Source organism: Emys orbicularis, chromosome 15, assembly GCF_028017835.1.
Source record: "Emys orbicularis isolate rEmyOrb1 chromosome 15, rEmyOrb1.hap1, whole genome shotgun sequence".
Classification (NCBI taxonomy): domain Eukaryota; kingdom Metazoa; phylum Chordata; order Testudines; family Emydidae; genus Emys; species Emys orbicularis.
In genome coordinates this window covers 6,034,490-6,054,640 of record NC_088697.1, presented here as the reverse complement: position 1 = coordinate 6,054,640, position 20,151 = coordinate 6,034,490, and the positions used below count along the sequence as shown (strand labels likewise).

The 20,151-nt window shown below is 47.4% G+C and overlaps 1 protein-coding gene and 1 non-coding gene across 2 annotated transcripts in view; both read left to right on the top strand.

Annotated features, from left to right (window-relative positions):
- Positions 1 to 20,151, top strand: part of LOC135889397 (zinc finger protein 208-like) — a 685,678-nt gene that overhangs the window by 11,179 nt on the left and 654,348 nt on the right. Inside the window, 1 exon segment of the mRNA XM_065417266.1 lies at positions 249 to 953. Within this exon segment, the coding sequence (XP_065273338.1) occupies positions 249 to 953 (705 nt within the window).
- Positions 14,597 to 14,669, top strand: TRNAK-UUU (transfer RNA lysine (anticodon UUU)). Its single transcript has one exon. It is a non-coding gene; the product is annotated as a tRNA-Lys (tRNA).

Below are 20,151 nucleotides of genomic sequence, written 5' to 3'. Positions count from 1 at the left end.
TCATATCCTCAGGGTAAATATAGCTCATGGCTTCCTATAGATCCTAGCAGACACCAGGCAGTAGCTTCCTCCTCTCCCCCTGCAAATTTGGATGGGATGTGGAGGCTGAATTGATCCCCTCCTCTCTTATTTGGGGGAAGAGTTTGAGAGAGTTTATTTCCTGAGTTTTATTTGACCTCCCTCCAGCACTTGTTTTAGTTCGGCCTTCCCCTTTCCATCCTTGTTTGAGGTTTCTGTCTCTATCACAGCAGGTGATGCAATGGTATGTGAAAAAGAGGAACAGAATTCTCAGCAGGAAAATGTTGAGCAAGTGGATAAACACAGAGCATTATCACAAAGATCGAAAAGGAATGTGTCCAGGAGTCATGAACAGAGAAAATCATGCGAGAGTCAGCACAGACCAGAAAGAGAGCAGGGAAACCAGCCGGGGGAGAAAATGGGTGAATTTATTTCCTGTCGGGGAACTCAGAAGAGCGTCAAGGAAACCACAACACAGCAGGAAATCCTCATGGGAAAGAGGAAAAATACATGCAGTGAGTGTGAGAAAAACTTCACTAGAAGATCAGCCCTTATTAATCATCAGAGAATCCACACAGGGGAACGGCCCTATGAATGCCGTGAGTGTGGAAAATGCTTCACTCGGAGATCAGTCCTTTCTCGACATCAGAGAATCCACACAGGGGAGAGGCCCTATGAATGCAGTAAGTGTGGGGAAACCTTCAATCGCAGCTCCCATCTTATTAGGCATCAGAGATTCCACACAGGGGAGAGGCCCTATGAATGCAGTGAGCGTGGGAAAACCTTCAATTGCAGCTCACACCTTATTAGGCATCAGACACTCCACACAGGGGAGAGGCCCTATGAATGCAGTGAGTGTGGGAAAACCTTCAATTGCAACTCGCACCTTATTAGGCATCAGAAAATCCACACAGGTGAGAGAACCTATGAAAGCAGTGAGTATGGGAATACCTTCTCTTAGGGCCCAAAGAAATTGTTGTACAACTCCACTTCCTAGTTCACTGTGTCTCATTACCGTTCCAGTGGATGCCAGGGTTAGATTGAGAACAATCATCCTTCACCGTTTGGATCCAAAGAGAGAGTGCTTCATAAGACATCCCTTCCCCGTGTATCCCAAACTTGCTGCCTGATTGGGTAACAAGGACTTTCAGGCTGTAGAAATGATGGTAACCAATGAGGCAACAAATGTGTCAAGCTCCAATTTCAGACTTCTGGATACTCGCATGTTGAGTCCTGATTCTAAGGTTTTGTGTCTGACGCTATGGCTACACAATAAAGCTGATGTTGGTGCAGCTGTAACACTGCTATTACAGATGCTCTCCGCCAATGGGAGAAATCTCTCCCCTAGGACTTTATTAGTCCAGCCCCCACAAGCGGCGGTGGCTATGTTGGCAGGCAAAGCTCTCCTGCTGATGTAGTGTTATCTCACAGGGGAGTAGGGCTGTTTAACTACATTGCTCACCAATGTGTATTTTTCACACCCCTGAGCAATATAGTTATACCGATAAATATCTTTAGTGTAGACCAGATCTTAGTTTTCTCTTGTGTTTTATGTATTTACATCACTTCTCCTCTACCTCCTCCTACTTTGAAAGATTTAAAAGTGTGAAAAGAGAGGTATTTTTCCTCATGATGCAAACATTCCCATATAGGAGACCCCTTCCACCAACACAAATGGCAAAAGAGCCAGAGATATATGAACTCACAGAAGTGGTTGGGACCCAAATTGGGACAAACCATAACTTGAGCTAAGGTTCAGTTGTTGGCAATGGGGATTACAATAAAACTGATATATACGAGAAGAATTTGTGATCTTTGAATATGTTATTGGTACCAATGAAAATGAAATTATAGGTGAAGTTACTGGTTAAAGAGTAAGAGACTAATTGTCTGAATTATTTTGGAAAATGGAAAGTTGTCTTTTTTGTTTTGTTAGTCATACAGGAAATGATGGCTAATCTTAAAAAGTTAATTTGATTTAATTTACCCCATGTAGTGTAAGGAGTTCTGGTTGAAAACCTCCCTCCAAAGGCTAGGATGGGAGTATGTGTGTGAGAAAGAGTATATAAGAGAATATTGGCCCAGTATAGATTAAATTTTTTGGTATTTCAGATAGAACTTATTTTGCTTGGCTTCAAAGTTAATTTCTATTAAAATGAAAACTACTCAAGGAGACAAGTTGTATAACTTTTTACCCACTTAGCCTGTAAGGGTCACTGAGTTCCCCACTTCTCTAATTTGCAAAGGAAAGGCATGACATCTGTCATAGGATGTGTCCAACAGGTAGGAAAGCTGCAATTGTCAACCATCAATATCAAGGAAAAGGCTGAACTCCACTGCCTTTCATATCAAAAAGTCGTCTAGAGGCTGGTCTACAATGAAAAGCTATGTTGACATAGTCACATCTCTCAGGGGTGTGAAAAATCTACTCCACAGTGAAGTAGTTAATGTGAGCCCCACTGTGAGCCCCAGTGTAGACAGTGTTAGGTTGTCAGAAGAATACTTCCAGTGTTTGAAGTGTAGACATAGCCTCAGGGCTGGTCTACAGTACACGGTTATTTCGGAATTAGCCGAGTTAATTCAAAATAAAACTGTTGGGGAGACGAATCTGTTATGGGAGAACTACGTTCCAAAAAAAGAAACGCAAATACACCTCTACCCCGATATAACGCTGTCCTCAGGAGCCAAAAAATCTTACTACGTTATAGGTGAAATCGCATTATATCGAATTTGCTTTGATAAACCGGAATATGCAGCCCTGCCCCCCCGGAGCGCTGCTTTACCGTATGCTAAAGTCTCCAGGGCCATGACAGAAAGAGGCTACACCAGGGACACAGAGCAGTGTCATATAAAAATCAAGGAGCTCAATCAAGCGTACCAAAAAGCCAGGGAGGTGAACGGACTCTCCGGATCACAGCCCCATACATGCCGCTTCTGCCGTGAACTGCATGCAATTATGGGGGGTGACGCCACCACTACCCCACCACTGTCCATGGACACCTGCAAGTTGGGAGTTGCATGGAGCAAGGAGGATGACTTTTTGGAGGATGAAGAGGAGGAGGACAGTGCACAAGCGACAAGTGGGGAATCTGTTTTCCCCCTGTCAAGATTCCCTCCCCACTCTGAACTTTAGGGTACAGATGTGGGGACCTGTACGAAAGACCCCCCTAAGCTTATTTACCAGCTTAGGTTAACAGTAAGCTGCCACCACCAAGCGTGTTCCAAATCTTAGGGGAGAGCCACTTGGAACTCTGCCTTTCCCCAATTATCTCGCAAGTCCCTAACGCCCCCCTTTCCTGGGCAGACTTGAGACTAATCCCCCCCTCCCCAGTCCCTACACCCCTTTTCCTGGGTAGACTTGAGAGTATACCCTCACCAATTAGTCCTGGTGAACACAGATCGAAACCCTTGGATCTTAAAACAATGAAAAATCAATCAGGTTCTTAAAAGAAGAATTTTAATTAAAGAAAAAAGGTGAAAGGAGTACCTCTGTAAGATAGTCTGAGATTATCTTTCATTCTATTCAAATTCAAAACACAGAGGGTTTCCCTCTGGGCAAAACGTTAAAGTTACACAAAGAACCCAAATTTATTCTCCCTCTATTTTGCAAAAGAAATCACAAATAGAAAATAAAAGTAATCTAATACATTCCTTCTTCACTACCCTTTCTCTCTGTCTGGCAAAAGCACATACCCAGCACAGATAAAAGACTTTTTCCCCCTTCGAGATTTTAAAGTATCTTGTCCCCTTATTGGTCCTTCTGGTCAGGTATCAGGTAGGTTATGTGAGCTTCTTTACCCTTTACAGGTCAAAGAGGAATTAACCCTTAACTGTATGTTTATGACACGCCCCCCAAATCATAGACAGTGCTGGACCACACTGGCTGTGATTTCTTCCTAGAACTTTAGGAGAAAACAGAATTAATAAGACACATGCACCTTTACATATACTACCGATTATGCAAAAACTAACAATATTTTTCACATTTCAAGGACAATTCTAACTAGTTGATTCTGGGAAACTTTCATGGGAGAGTGCATCAGCCACTTGGTTAGAAGCTCCTGAAATGTGTTGTATTTCAAAATCAAAATCTTGGAGAGCTAAACTCCACCGAAGAAGTTTTTTGTTATTGTCCTTGACGGTGTGAAGCCACTTCAGTGCAACATGGTCGGTTTGTAGTTGAAAACGCCATCCCCAAACGTATGGGCGTAGCTTTTCCAGTGCGTACACAGTGGCGTAGCATTCCCTTTTGCTGATTGACCAGTGGCTTTCCCTCTCAGACAGTTTCTTGCTGAGAAACACGACAGGATGGAATTCTTGATCCGGTCCTTCCTGCATTAAAACTGCTCCCACACCCCGCTCGGATGCATCTGTGTTTACTAGGAACGGTTTGTCAAAGTCTGGGGCCCTTAGCACAGGGTCAGACATGAGTGTCGCCTTAAGCTGGTTAAAGGCCTTTTGACACTCATCAGTCCACTGAACTGCATTTGGCTGTTTCTTTCTGGTTAGGTCTGTCAGCGGGGCGGTGATGTGGCTGTAGTGTGGTACAAATCGCCTGTAATATCCGGCGAAGCCTAAGAAGGATTGGACCTGTTTCTTTGACTTTGGGACAGGCCACTTTTGGATAGCATCCACTTTGGCCTGTAGGGGGTTTATAGTTCCTTGACCCACCTGGTGTCCAAGGTAAGTCACTCTGTTTAGGCCTATTTGACACTTTTTAGCCTTAACAGTTAGTCCTGCCTGCCTTATGCGCTTGAAGACTTTTTTCAGGTGCTCCAGGTGTTCTGCCCATGAATCAGAAAAAATGGCCACATCGAGATAGGCAACTGCAGATTCTTCCAATCCCACTAGGAGACCATTTACAAGTCTCTGGAAGGTGGCGGGTGCATTTCGCAGCCCGAAAGGGAGCACATTAAATTCATACACCCCTGCATGGGTGATGAAGGCTGACCTTTCCTTGGCGGGTTCATCTAGCGGTATTTGCCAGTACCCCTTGGTTAACTCTAAGGTAGAGATGAACTAGGCACGTCACAGTTTCTCCAATAGCTCATCTGTGCGTGGCATTGGATAGTTGTCGGGACGAGTTACAGCATTTAGCTTACGGTAGTCCATGCAAAAGCGTATCTCCCCGTCTGGTTTGGGAACTAGAACCACTGGAGATGCCCACGCACTGTTAGAGGGGTGGATTATACCCATCTGTAGCATGCCCTGGATCTCCCGTTCTATAGCAGTTTTGGCTTGAGGAGACACCTGGCACGGGGGGTTCTAATTGAGCGAGCATTACCTGTGTCAATGGAGTGGTATACCTGTTTGGTCCGCCCTGGGGTGGCTGAGAACATTGGCGTGAAGCTAGTGCACAGCTCCTTGATCTGCTGTCGCTTCATATGTCCAAGGGTCATGGAGAGATTCACCTCTTCCATGCCACCGTCACTTTTCCCTTTGTAGTAGACACCTTCAGGCCACTCAGCATCATCTGTTCCCTGGGCTGTAAACTGGAAAACTTTTAATTCTCTGGAATAAAAGGGCTTTAGAGAATTAACATGGTATACCTTAGGCTTTATTTTTGAGATAGGGGATGCGATGAGATAATTAACAGCTCCTCGGCGCTCTTGGACTGTAAATGGCCGTTCCCATGACGCTTCCATTTTATGGGCCTGGAGCGCCTTTAAGACCATGACTTGGTCTCCTACTTTGAAGGACCGCTCTCTGGAAGGTTTATCATACCAGGCCTTTTGCTCTTCCTGAGCATCCTTTAGGTTTTCTTTAGCAAGGGCTAAAGAGTTTTGGGGGGTGCTTTGTAGGTTGCTTACAAAGTCTAGAATGTTAGTTCCTGGAGAAGGCGTAAACCCCTCCCATTGCTGCTTCACCAACTGTTATGGCCCCTTAACCTTGCGGCCATACACAAGTTCAAAGGGTGCAAACCCTAAACTGGGATGTGGTACAGCCCTGTAGGCAAAAAGCAACTGCTGCAACACTAGGTCCCAATCACTGAAGTGCTCATTTACAAATTTACGTATCATGGCCCCCAAAGTTCCATTAAACCGCTCCACCAGGCCATTGGTTTGATGGTGGTAAGGGGTGGCAACCAAGTGATTCACTCCATGAGCTTCCCACAGGTTTTTCATGGTCCCTGCCAGGAAAGTAGTTCCCGAATCTGTAAGGATGTCGGAGGGCCAACCTACCCTGGCAAAAATGTCTGCTAATGCCTGGCACACACTTTTAGCCCTGGTGTTGCTTAAGGGTACTGCTTCCGGCCATTGGGTGGCAAAATCCATGAAAGTTAGTATGTACTGTTTTCCTCTGGGTGTCTTTTTTTGGAAAAGGACCCAGAATATCCACAGATACTCGCTGAAATGGAACCTCAATTTTGGGGAGTGGCTGGAGAGGTGCTTTGACCTGGTCTTGGGGTTTTCCCACTCGTTTGCACACCTCACAAGACCGGACATAATTAGAAACGTCCTTGCCCATTTCCTCCCAGTGGAAGGACTTTTCCAAACGGTCTTTGGTTCTGTTCACACCAGAATGGCCACTGGGATGATTATGGGCGAAGCTCAAGAGCTTTACCCGATACTTAGTTGGAGCTACCAACGGTCTTTGAGGATGCCAGTCTTCCTGGTGTTCACCAGAAAGAGTTTTCTTGTATAAAAGTCCTTGTTCTACAACAAACTGGGATTGGTTAAAAGAGCTGAGAGGCGGTGGGGTGCTCCGTGCCGCCGCCCAAGGTTTCTGGAGGCTGTCATCTGCTTCCTGCTCAGCTTGGAACTGTTCCCTTCATGCTGGAGACATCAGTTCCTCCTTGGATTGTGGACTGGGGCTTGGTCCCTCTGGAAGCGATGCAGGTGATGGGGCTATTTCCGTTGACTGTGAACCGCTCTCCGCTGGTGCACTATGTGGTATTTCAGGCTCTGGCTGAGCCTCTTGGGTAGGGTTATCTGCTGCTTCTGCCACTGCAGGCTCGCTGGGGCCCTCTGGCATTGGAGTTGTAGACGGGGTTGCAAGCCCTGGACTCAGTGCTGGCAACGGTTCCTGTGCTGGTTGCTTCACCAGTTCTGGTTCCGGGACTGGCTTTGGCTGGGTCTCTGGGACTGGATCCACTACGGCTGTTGCAGTCGTTGGCAGGGGATCCGGTTCCACCACCTCTGTCTGGGTCTCTGGTAACACAGACAGGGCCCTGATGGAAAGCTCAGGAACAGGGATGGGGCTGAAAGCTTGCTTAGCCTGGCTGCGGGTGACCATTCCCACCCTCTTGGCTATCTTCACATGGTTGGCCAAGTCTTTCCCAGCAGCATGGGGATGGGATAATTATCATAGACTGCAAAAGTCCACATTCCTGACCAGTCCTTGTACTGGACAGGCAACTTGGCTGTAGGCAAGTTTAAAGAGTTTGACATGAAGGGTTGAATTGTCACTGGGGCCTCTGGGTTGATGAATTTGGGGTCCACTAAGGATTGGTGGATAGCTGACACTTGTGCTCCAGTGTCCCTCCATGCGATAACCTTTTCCCCGCCCACACTCATGGTTTCCCTTCGCTCTGAGGGTATCTGGTAGGTATCTGGGCCTGGGGATCTTTGGTGTGATTATGGTGTAATGAACTGTAATCTGTTGGGGTTCTTCGGGCAGTGGACTTTTATATGCCCCAGCTCATTACATTTAAAACATCGCCCTGCTAAGGGGTCACCGGGGCGAGGTGGGTTGCTGGAGACTGGTGTGGTGGGATGATAAGGGGTTTGGGGTTTTCCTTGGGATGTAGGTGGGGCCTTGGGCTGCCCCCGGTGGTAGGGTGTGGTTTGAGGGTGTCCCTTCTGATCTTCACTCAAACTGCAACCAGGGTTGTTCCTCTCTGCTCCCTTCACCCATTTTGTGTCGATTTCCCCCCCCTCTCTGGCGGCCTGGGACTGCTCATCTTGATCAGTGTAAGAAGCAAGACTTTCATCTGAGTGTATTTTCTTATCCCATAACCACTGTTTTATATTATCCTTGGTCATATTCAGTCATCAGATCCACCATTCCTTTAAAGGTAGTTACACCCCTGCCGTCAACCCATTTCTCTAACAGATCCTTCATCTGGGTTACATAAGCCACATTACTTAGTCCAGGTCCTCTCTGAAGGGCTCTAAATTTTACTCTGTAAGTGTCAGGTGTAACTTGAAATTGTTTCAAAACCAAATCCTTAAATTTACCATAGTCAGAAGCCTCCCCAATAGGCAACTTGTTGAATATGTTCAGAGCTCTTCCAGTCAATTTTGCTACGAATGTGGTCATCTTGTGCTCATTAGGAATTGCATGGAGTGTGCACAGTCTCTCAAAGGTGAGGAAATATTCAGTAATATCACTGGATTCATCATACTGTGGACATAGACGCTCCCATCCGTGGATTTTTGGTGGAGGATTGTTAGGATTATTTGGTGTATTCTGCTGAACCCTTGCTAACTCCAGTTCATGCTTCCAGGCCTCCATAGCCATCTTGTGGGCAGTTTCCTCTGCCTCCATAACTCTCTTGTGGGCAGATGCCTCTGCCTCCACCCTTGCTGTCTCTGCCTCCATTTTGGCTTTCTCTATTTCCAAAGCTCTTTTGTGGGCAGCCTCTTCCCTGGCCATCTGTCTATCGTATTCTTTTGCTTTTTCTTCAGCCTCAAATCTGGCCAAGTCCAGTTTTTTTCTGTGCGTCCCTTTCTGTCATATTCCCCTCCCCCCCCCCCCCCGAGTAAGACAGAATAAAAAAAAAACTGGTTTTGTGAATTCTTTTGCAGAATGTTAATTACTTGCTAGTTGTTCACAGCTTGAAACCTTTCTCTAACAAAGACCTTTGTTAAAAAAACTTAACACCTCTGCCTTCAGGCAAAGAGAGATGAGATCGGTCTCTCCTTTCATCTCGGAGAAGAGAAAAAAAATCTTACTGGGCTTTTGGTTCAAAATGATCCCACCGCTCTGCCACCATGTCAAGGTTCCTTCCCCACTCTGAACTTTAGGGTACAGATCTGGGGACCTGCATGAAAGACCCCCTAAGCTTATTTACCAGCTTAGGTTAACAGTAAGCTGCCACCACCAAGCGTGTTTTAAATATTTAGGGAGAGCCATTTGGAACTCTGCCTTTCCCCAAATATCTCCCAAGTTCCTAACCCCCCTCTTTCCTGGGCAGATTTGAGAATAATTCCCCCCAAGCGCTTATACCCCTTTTCCCTGGGAGAGCTTGAGAATCCCTCTCACCAATTAGTCCTGGTGAACACAGATCCAAACCATTGGATCTTAAAACAATGAAAAATTAATCAGGTTCTTAAAAGAAGAATTTTAATTAAAGAAAAAAGGTGAAAGGAGTACCTCTGTAAGATTAGAATGAAAGATAATCTCACAGACAATCAATTTAAAACACAGAGGGTTTCCCTCTGGGCAAAACTTTAAAGTTACACAAAGAACCTAAATTTTATCTTCCCTCTTATTTGCAAAAGAACCCACAAACAAGAAAATAAAAGTAATCTAACACATTCCTTCTCTAAATACTCACTACCCTATAGGAGTTGGATGGTTCCTTCTTTCTCTGTGTCTGGCAAAAGCACACACCCAGCACAGACAAAAGACTTTTTCCCCCCTTCCAGATTTTAAAGTATCTTGTCCCCTTATTGGTCCTTCTGGTCAGGTGTCAGCTAGGTTATGTGAGCTTCTTAACCCTTTACAGGTCAAAGAGGAATTAACCCTTAACTATATGTTTATGACACTAGTAATGACGATTTCCAGGCCAATCCTGTGTATTGAGTACCCGCTAAGGGCCCTGTGTGCTTACCAGAAACCTGGAGGAACTAATACAGTGTCTGAACATGAAACTCAACTGCTCCTAGTCACCGGTGAAAAACCCCTTCTTACCTAGAAACAAAGACCAGCAGGAGGGAATCAAGGCCCATCCTGGTCCCAGAGCCCAGGCCACACTCACCTCCACTCTGCTAGTGACTCACTTTTTTTTCCACCATAGGCAGCCGTTCAACAGCCACATAAACCCGGTTAACCACTGCTGCAGGGAACTGCCTTCCTCGCTGAAGATGTTCCTGACAGCAGCTCTGCCAAAGATGATACACTGCTAAGGCATTGATTAGGTGCAGTGTGTCCTGTGACACCCATCCACTATATGGCAGCCTCTGCTGAGGGCGCCCTTCCTGCAATTGCAGTTGGCTCTGCTGGCACCCTGTGGCTTGCCTTCAGTCGTCCAGCAACAAGCCTAAGGCTAGCTGTAAATAATCCTGTCCAATGAAGTCTGGCGACCACCAGCATGTAGCCAGAAGTCCCCACACCTGCTGGTTAAAAAAACAAGCCACCAGAAAGTGGTCCACAGTCTCAAGCGGTTTCGGAGCCTGACATAGCACCCATGGGCAACCTTTGTTCTGCACATGCTGGCCGTGCACATTTGCATGGATGTACAGTTTCCCATGAAAGATGTGCCATCACATGTCTCGGTATTTAAAAGACACTTCTGCCATATGTAGATACTTTAGGGCCCCCGTCAGTAAGTTCTGAGGACAATTGATCACCTTCAGTGGAAACCTTCCTAAAATTGGCCTGCATACCCTGTGGTACAATGACCTCTGTCAGGGCCGGCTCCAGGCTTTTTGCCGCCCCAAGTGGCGGGGGGAAAAAAAGCCAAAAAGCCACGATCAGCGGCAGCTCCACCGCCGCCACTTCATTCTTCGGCAGCAATTCGGTGGCAGGTCCTTCCCTCTGGGGCTGAATTGCTGCCGAAGAGATGGACATGCCACCCCTTTCCGTTGGCCGCCCCAAGCACCTGCTTCCTGCGCTGGTGCCTGGAGCCGGCCCTGACCTCTGTGCAGACAGAGACAAAGGGAGAGCTTGCTGCTGTGGCCGCTGCTGCTGTGAGGGAGGCCACTTCTGTTGCTTAAACTATCCTGCAAGCACCTTCCACCTAGACACCCAATGAAAAAGCCTGTAGGATGTAAGGAGGGAGTGGATGAACACTAGAGAGAGAACGGGGGGCCCACCTAATCTTCTAGCCCATCTGCCACCATTGGCCAACCCAAACCCGGTGCTGCACCTAGGGGGCTCAAAAATGTGGCCAAATCTGAAGAGTTGGTTGCATTCTCTGTGGTTGCTCCACCATTCCCCTCTGGCCTGACCTGCCCTCCAGCTCAGCCACCTGCTGAAAATTGAAAAACAAGAAAGTGGAGCCATAAAAGGATTCAAAGACCACTATGCCCAATCCTCCCTCTGTCACCAGCAGAAAAAGCCACACTTCTCCTGATGAGGGATGTCCTGTTGCCCCACAAGAAGTGGAAGACCATTGTGTTCAGTCTCTGCAGCACTTGTGGAGCTGGGGGAAATACATGGCTGAGGAAATTTCCTGAGGCCAAAAGATAGGTCTTGAGCATGACAACCTTCTGGGCTAATGAAAAGGTCCACTTATGCCACTGGCCAAGCCGTTCCTCACAGGCCAGCAGCTGCCTATCCCAGTTCACATTCCCCACCTCATCCCAGACCCCAGACAGTACCCTCAAGATGTTCACCACCCTGGGGGTGCTCCTGTCTTGGCTGCTTATGAATTGCAAACCCCTGATGGGTGAGGGAAAACCCCCATCAGGGTCCGATCCCACCCACAGGGCCCTGCTCTTTTCTAGGTTCACCAGTTATCCGGCTGCTGCCGAGTATGCCTCCAATAGTGTAACCGAAGTGTGGCAGTTACCCAGGGAGCTCACAATCATGGTCATGTCTGTTTGGGTGACTGCCTTCAATGCGACACTTCCCCTGCTCAGTCCTCCCAAGGTCTGATCAGGGCAAACCATGCCCAGCATTGCTCTGCTTCTGTGGAGTGCTCTCAGAAAACGGTCCAAAGAGAGCATGCACAGAAGGGGCTCAAGTGACAACCCTGTCATACGCCTGTGTGCACAGGGATTTTGTTCCCTAGCCAACCATTCACCAATGGGCAGACCGAGGCCTGCAGCCATCCAATAAAGTCCCCCGGAACTCCATAGTGTTTGAGCACTTGCCAGAAATAGTGCAGGTTGACTCAGTCAAAGGCCTTGGATTTATCCAGAGCCAACAAGTGACCTTCCCACTGCTTCTGGTGTGCACATTCGCAGATCTCCCGCACACTGCATAAGGAGTCTGTGACTGTTCGACCTCGCACTGCATTGGATGGGCTACAATGCATCAGATGGTCTGCTACCTCTCCCAGCCTCCTCTCGAGTACTTGGGCCAAGATCTTGTAGACAGGATTAAACAGAGCAGTGGGCCTCCAATTTCAGATGTCAGTCAGGTCTCCCATCTTGGCCAGCAATACCAGGATAGCATCGTATTGTGATGGACTCAGTGCCTACTGGTGCAGGGAGCTGTTGAAGACGTTCATCAACACTGGTGTCAGAGGCTCCAGCAGTTCCCAGTAGAGCTCTGGGGGCAGACTGTCTGGGCCAAGAGATGTGCTGGTCCTCAAGGACAAAATTGCTTCTCTCACCTCACGTTCCTGCATGGGCTCCAGGAAACTCCCCCGGTCATCTCCTGACAGCAGTCCCCAGATAAGGAGAGAAACTGCTCCTGCACCTGCTGAGCAATATCCCGGCCCTAGAACAGCTCCCCATTATAGGCCTCCATGATGGCCAACATTCTACTGTGGTCCTGCACTACTGGATCCATGGGTCCCGCCCTGAGTCCCTGCATCATCTTGCATTGTCTCTGTTCTCTGCAGGCTGCAAAAATGTCCGTGGAGGCCGCCCCTCCCTTCACTCGGTGGTCCCACTCAAATCGGGCCCACTGCAGCCTCATCTCCTGGAACTTGTCCAGCTGTCACTTGATACAGTCGCACCGTCACACGTTGACTACCTCACCTGTCTGGATGGTCTTGTAGAAATCCCACAGGCAACGCTGCAGGACTTAACACCGTTGGTATTCTTTAACTTTGAGGTGTTTGCCGGGCTGCGGGAACAAAGGCACCAACTCCTCCTTCACCGACTCCCACCAACCCCCCTGCTTGACATAGAACCCTCTGATGCTTTCCCATTCTGCCAACACCGCCAGGCCTCACCACCCTCCCCCTTTGTCTTGCAAGCTGTGGATGTTCAGCTTCCAATATCCTCTGCTATGGGCCAGGATATTGCCCACATTGAGACACATGGTGAGTGCTGCATGATTGGAATAGTCCATTAGTGCTACCCTGCACTGGGCTGTCGATGTGCTCTTTCACAAAAATCCACTCAATGCGACTCCTGGCCTGTCCCCACAGAAAGGTGTACCCATTTGCGGATGGTGTGAGCTTGGATTAGAGGAATAGGAGGCTGGTTCCACTACGGAGAAACACATCCTCTAAACCGACCTCGCTACAGACCTGCGCCAGGTAGTGCTCATCATAAAAGAGTTTCCTCTGATAGTTGGGAAAACAGGACCAGCGGTCCTCAGGCTGGCTGACACAATTAAAATCCCCCCCCAAAAAACACCAAACACCATGAGGTCCAGAGGAAGGGAGTCAGTTCCTTCCAGAGATCTTTCCTTTCACACCTTTACTGGGGACCATACACACTAATATAGCGATAAACAGTGCTACGAGCACAAAGTCCACCAATAATGCCCTCACTGATTTCAGCGGAAACAGTGGCCAACCTTACAGCAGTGTTGGCCACAGCAGCGAGACCCCCCTTTGGCTCGGTCCATATGGAGGACAAAGTACCACAGAGAGAGACAGGACAATTTTAGGGAGGTTCCTCTGAAGGTGAGCAACTGTCCCCAGATCTTATTGACAAGAGCCTTAAAGTATTTGCAAATGGCATGGGTGCCCTTTAAGTACCGAGATGTGGGGGTTGGGCATGGTGGGCTTTGAAGCCTTTTACGCTCTACTCTTGTGTTTTTCAATTTTCAGCAGGTGGCTGAGCTGGAGGGCAGGTCAGGCCCTAGGGGAATGGAAGGGCAACCACAAAGAATGCAACCGACTCCAGATAATGGGATACACTGCGCCTAATCAATGCCATAGCATTGTATCCCCTTTGGCAGAGCTGCCATGAGGAGCATCTTCAGCGACGAAGGCAGTTCCCCGTAATAGTGGCTAACCAGGTTTCTGTGGCCCTTAAACGGCTGGCCGTGGTGGAAAAACACCGTGAGTCAGCAGCAGAATGGAGGTTGGCGTGGGCTGGTCTCTGGGATCTGGATGGGCCTTGACTCCATCCTGCTGGTCTCTGATTGAGGGCAGGGAAAGGGTCTTACTGCAGCAAGTGGGAGCAGTTGTGTTTCATGTTCAGGCATTGGTATCAGTTCCTTTAGGTTTCTCATAAGCACATAGGGACATTAGCAGGTGCTCTCAATGAAGGATTGGCCCAGATACCATAATGTGATGGGGATTGAATTTTCCTTTGTTTTTTTTTTTTTTTTTTTTTTGTATTTCCAATGGCATTTCTGTCTGTGATTTCCTTTTGCTTTATATAACCATGTTTTCTCCTGGGATCCGATATTTAACTGAAAGAAGAAGAAGGTCTCAGGGAAGCGGATGGAGGAGCAGGCTGGGGCTAGGGCTGATAAGACAGCGAGAGTAGCAAGTTTCCTGCCTTCTTTTTCTTGACTAGTTTCTCTTCTGCACCAAACTTGCCCCTTTCTGATGTGAGCCTGGCTAGCTCAGTTGGTAGAGTATCAGACTTTTAATCTGAAGGCCCAGGGTTCAAGTCCCTGGTCAGGGGGAGAAGGGATCCTTTCCTTCTGTGCTTTCCCTCAAGAGGCATCTCTTAGGTACACTCCCTGACATTACTTTTTTTCTTTTCAGGACTTGGGATTTCCTAGGAAGGACCATTTACTGCCAGGGACCAAAGGGGCAACTTCCTTGCATTCTCACTTGCCTCAAAGTCTGGAGGAAGAAAGGCCTGTGGGTCTACAGGAAACCGCTGCATGCCGACTTGATGAGGAAATACAGGGCTGGCCAGAGAGGCCATAGAGGCCTTGAGCAAGGGAGGGAAAAATTGTCCACCCAGGCTCTTCCACACCAGAAGTCAGCAGAACACAAGCTGTTTCCTGCCTGCTCTATGGGGTAAGGGCCATCACTCAGGGCTTTAAATCCTGCAATGTAAGTTCAAGTCTCAGTGGGACCTTGGGGTCCTTTGGTTGCCAGCTAACCATACTGGGATTTCCAAAGCTTCATCTTGCTCTCTCAAATGACTTGGGAGCCTGTCTTTTGCCCGCTAGCGGTTGTGACTTGAGCGCAAGAGTGGACGTTTGATCCAGAAGGCTGGCTGTGCCTGGAGTCCTGTAGATAGGGATTCGAGCTGCATTTCCTCTCAGTCCTGAAGCTGTACTGCAGCTGACCTAGGAGGCAGCCCTATTGGCCCCAAATCACTTGGGCAGTGTTCATGTTCCCCAGGAATGCTGAAGGGCGGGCCTAAGGGAGGGAGGCTTAATACTCCTCCCTATCAGTCAGTGCGGAAGAGGAGGGCTGCAAGAGTGGGCAGGTTGATGAGCTGGGCCGTCTAGCGTTCGGTCAGGGACGGGGCGGGTAAAGCGAACTGGGAGAAGCAGTTGCTGGCCTGTGAAGAACGGTTCGGCCAGTGGCGTAATTGGACCTTGTCATTAGCCTACAAAGTTGTGATGTTCAAGATCTATCTTTTGGCCACAGGGAATTTCCTTAGCTATGTATTTCGCCCTGCTCCACAACTGCTGCTGAGACCAAACACGATGGCCTTCCACTTCTTGTGGGGCAATAGAATGACCCTACCTAGTTAGGAGAAGTGTGGCTTTTCTGCCGTATTAGAAGAGGGGTTGGGCCTGGTGGGCTTTCAAGACTTTTACAGCTCTACTTTTTTGTTTTTCAATTTTCTGCAGGTCGCTGAGCTGGAGGGCAGGTCAGGCTCGAGGGGAATGGCGGGGCAACCACAAAGAATGCAACCGACTCTTTGGATATGGCCGTATTTTTTTTTTACCCCACTGGATGCAGCACTGGGTATGGGATGGCTGATGGTGGCGGAAGGGGGAGGAGATTAGGAAGCCCCTCCTCCAGTGTTCTTCTACTCACACCATACATCCTACAGGATTTTCAGTGGGTGGCTAGGTGGAAGGTGCTTGCAGGATGTGTTCATCCGCAACAGTGGCCGCCCTCATAGTAGCGGCGGCTACTGCAGCGAACCCCCCCCCCCTTCGGCTCAGTCTGAACACAGGTCAATGTACCACTGGGTGAGACAGGCCAATTTTAGGGAGCTTCCTCTGAAGGTGAGCAACTGTCCCCAGAACTTACTGACAGGAGCTTTAAAGTATTTGCAAATGTGCATGGCCGGCATGTGCAGAGTAAAGGCTGCCCAGGGGCACTGTGTCAGGCTCTGGCACACCTTGCGACAATGGACCACCTTCAGCCACCAGGTAACCCAGGATCTAAGGCAGGAATGGGGTGAGGAAGCAAGTCAAGCTGAGCAAGGCAGGCAAAAATTCATCTTGCCTTCATGGGCGCTCGCAATGATGCCCTTTTTGTGTCCCATGGCTGACAGAAACATCCCAGACAGAGAAGCAGCAGACCAAAAAATGCACCTTTCAGGTGCTGAAGTAGCTCAGTCAAGAGAGTGTTAGACTGAAGATCTAGAGGTCCCTGGTTCAATCCCAGGTGTTGGCATGCTCTTTGTGTGCAGTGGTGGGCTGTTTTCTGGAAGCGTAGCAGTGCCTTTACCCACCACGAATCCCTCATTTTGGGCTCCCAAGCAAGAAAAGACAGTGTGGACTTGTGCACCGAGTTGGCCCACCTGACCTTTCTTTGTTCTCTTGGTCTTTCTCAGCAAGGGAAAGAAAAAGAAGCTCTCCTTCAAGCTGGAGTCAGAAGGGCGATGTAAGGATGACTTCCTGAGTGCCGGCTCCAGTTCTTTGCTCTACCAGCTGACCTATCGAAGGGCTCCCACCACTTTCTCCAGGTTCACCCATCAGTGTGTTCAGAATGGAGAGGGGTAACTAGTGGTGTTCTCCAATGGTCAGTCCTAGGACCAATCCTATTCAACTTATTCATAAATGATCTGGAGAAAGGGGTAAACAGTGAGGTGGCAAAGTTTGCAGACCATACTAAACTGCTCAAGGTAGTTAAGACCAATGCAGACTGTGAAGAACTTCAAAGAGATCTCACAAAACTAAGTGATTGGGCAACAAAATGGCAAATGAAATTTAATGTGGATAAATGTCAAGTAATGCACATTGGAAAAAATAACCCCAACTATACATACAATATGATGGGGGCTAATTTAGCTACAACTAATCAGGAAAGAGATCTTGGAGTCGTCATGGATAGTTCTCTGAAGACGACCATGCAGTGTGCAGTGGCAGTCCAAAAAGCAAACAGGATGTTAGGAATCATTAAAAAAAGATAGAGAATAAGATGGAGAATATCTTATTGCCCTTATATAAATCCATGGTACACCCACATCTTGAATACTGCGTACAGATGTGGTATCCTCATTTCAAAAAAGACATACTGGCATTAGAAATGGTTCAGAGAAGGGCAACTAAAATGATTAGAGTTTGGAACAGGTACCATATGAGGAGAGATTAAAGAGACTAGGACTTTTCATCTTGGAAAAGAGGAGACTAAGGGGGATATGATAAAGTTATATAAAATAATGAGTGGTGTGGAGAAAGTGAATAAGGAAAAGTTATTTACTTCTTCCCATAATATAAGAACTAGGGGCCACGAAATGAAATTAATAGGCAGCAGGTTTAAACAAATAAAAGGAGGTTCTTCTTCACACAGCACGCAGTCAACATGTCAAACTCCTTGCCTGAGGAGGTTGTGAAGGCTAGGACTATAACAGTGTTTAAAAGAGAACTAGATAAATTAATAGGTTTCAGAGTGGTAGCCGTGTTAGTCTGTATCAGCAAAACAAACGAGGAGTACTTGTGGCACCTTAGAGAGTAACAAATTTATTTGAGAAACAACTCTGACATCATAATAAAAAAAACTGACAAAGGAGGTGCTGTCATCATCATGAATAGGTCGGAATATGAACAAGAGACTGCTAGGCAGCTCTCTAACACCACATTCTACAAGCCATTACCCTCTGGTTCCACTGAGGGTTATTAAAAGAAACTATGCCATCTGCTCAAGAAACTCCCTGAAAAAGAACAAGAACAAATCTGCACACCCCTAGAACCCTGACCAGGGGTATTCTCTCTGCTACCCAAGATCCATAAACCTGGAAATCCTGGATGCCCCATCATCTCAGGCATTGGCACCCTGACAGCAGGATTGTCTGGCTATATAGTCTCCCTCCTCAGGCCCTATGCTACTAGCACTCCTAGCTATCTTCGAGACACCACTGACTTCCTGAGGAAACTACAATCCATTGGTGATCTTCCAGAAAACACCATCCTGGCCACTATGGATGTAGAAGCCTCTAAACCAACATTCCACACAAAGATGGACTACAAGCCATCAGGAACAGTATCCCCGATAATGTCACGGCAAACCTGGTGGCTGAACTTTGCAACTTTGTCCTCACCCATAACTATTTCACATTTGGGGACAATGTATACCTTCAAGTCAGCGGCACTACTATGGGTACTCACATGGCCCCACAGTATGCAAACATTTTTATGGCTGACTTAGATCAGCGCTTCCTCAGCTCTCATCCCCTAATGCCCCATCTCTATTTGCGCTACACTGATGACATCTTCATCATCTGTACCCATGGAAAAGAAGCCCTTGAGGAATTCCACCATGATTTCAACAATTTCCATCCCACCATCAACCTCAGCCTGGACCAGTCCACAGAAGAGATCCACTTCCTGGACACGACAGTGCTAATAACCGATGGTCACATAAACACCACCCTTTACCGGAAACCTACAGACCGCTATACTTACCTACATGCCTCCAGCTTTCACCCAGACAACACCACATGATCCATTGTCTACAGCCAAGCTCTACGATACAATCGCATTTGCTCCAACAGCTCAGACAGAGACAAACACCTACAAGATCTCTATCAAGCATTCTTACAACTACAATACCCACCTGCTGAAGTGAAGAAACAGATTGACAGAGCCAGAAGAGTACCCAGAAGTCACCTACTACAGGACAGGCCCAACAAAGAAAGTAGCAGAACGCCACTAGCCGTCACCTTCAGCCTCCAACTAAAACCTCTCCAGTGCATCATCAACGATCTACAACCTATCTTGAAGGACGATCCATCACTCTTACAGATCTTGGGAGACAGGCCAGTCCTTGCTTACAGACAGCCCCCCAACCTGAAGCAAATACTTACCAGCAACCACACAACAAAAACACTAACCCAGGAACCTATCCTTGCAACAAAGCTCATTGCCAACTCTGTCCACATATCTATTCAGGAGACACCATCATAGGACCTAATCACATCAGCCACACTATCAGAGGCTTGTTCACCTGCACATCTACCAATGTGATATATGCCATCATGTGCCAGCAATGCCCCTATGCCATGTACATTGGCAAAACCGGACAGTCTCTACATAAAAAAATAAATGGACACAAATCAGACGTCAAGAATTATAACATTCAAAAACCAGTCGGAGAACACTTCAATCTCCCTGGTCACTCGATTACAGACCTAAAAGTCGCAATATTACAACAACAAAACTTCAAAAACAGTCTCCAGCAAAAGACTGCTGAATTGGAATTAATTTGCAAACTGGACACCATTAAATTAGATTTGAATAAAGACTGGGAGTGGATGGGCCATTACACAAAGTAAAACTATTTCCCCATGTTTATTTTCCCCCCTACTGTTACTCACACCTTCTTGTCAACTGTTGGAAATGGGCCATTCTGATTATCATTACAAAAGTGTCTTTTTTCTCCTGCTGATAATAGCTCATCTTAACTGATCACTCTCGTTATAGTGTGTATGGCAACACGCATTTTTTCATGTTCTCTGTGTGTATATATATATATCTTCCTACTGTATTTTCCAGTGCATGCATCCAATGAAGTGGGTTTTAGCCCACAAAAGCTTATGCTCAAATAAATTTGTTAGTCTCTAAGGTGCCACAAGTACTCCTCGTTCTTTTTGCAGATAAATTAATGGAGGTTAAGTCCATTAATGGCTATTAGCCAGGATGGGGAAGAAATGGTATCCATAGCCTCTGTTTGTCAGAGGGTGGAGATGGATGGTAGGCGAGAGATCACTTGATCATTACCTGTTAGGTTCACTCCCTCTGGGGCAC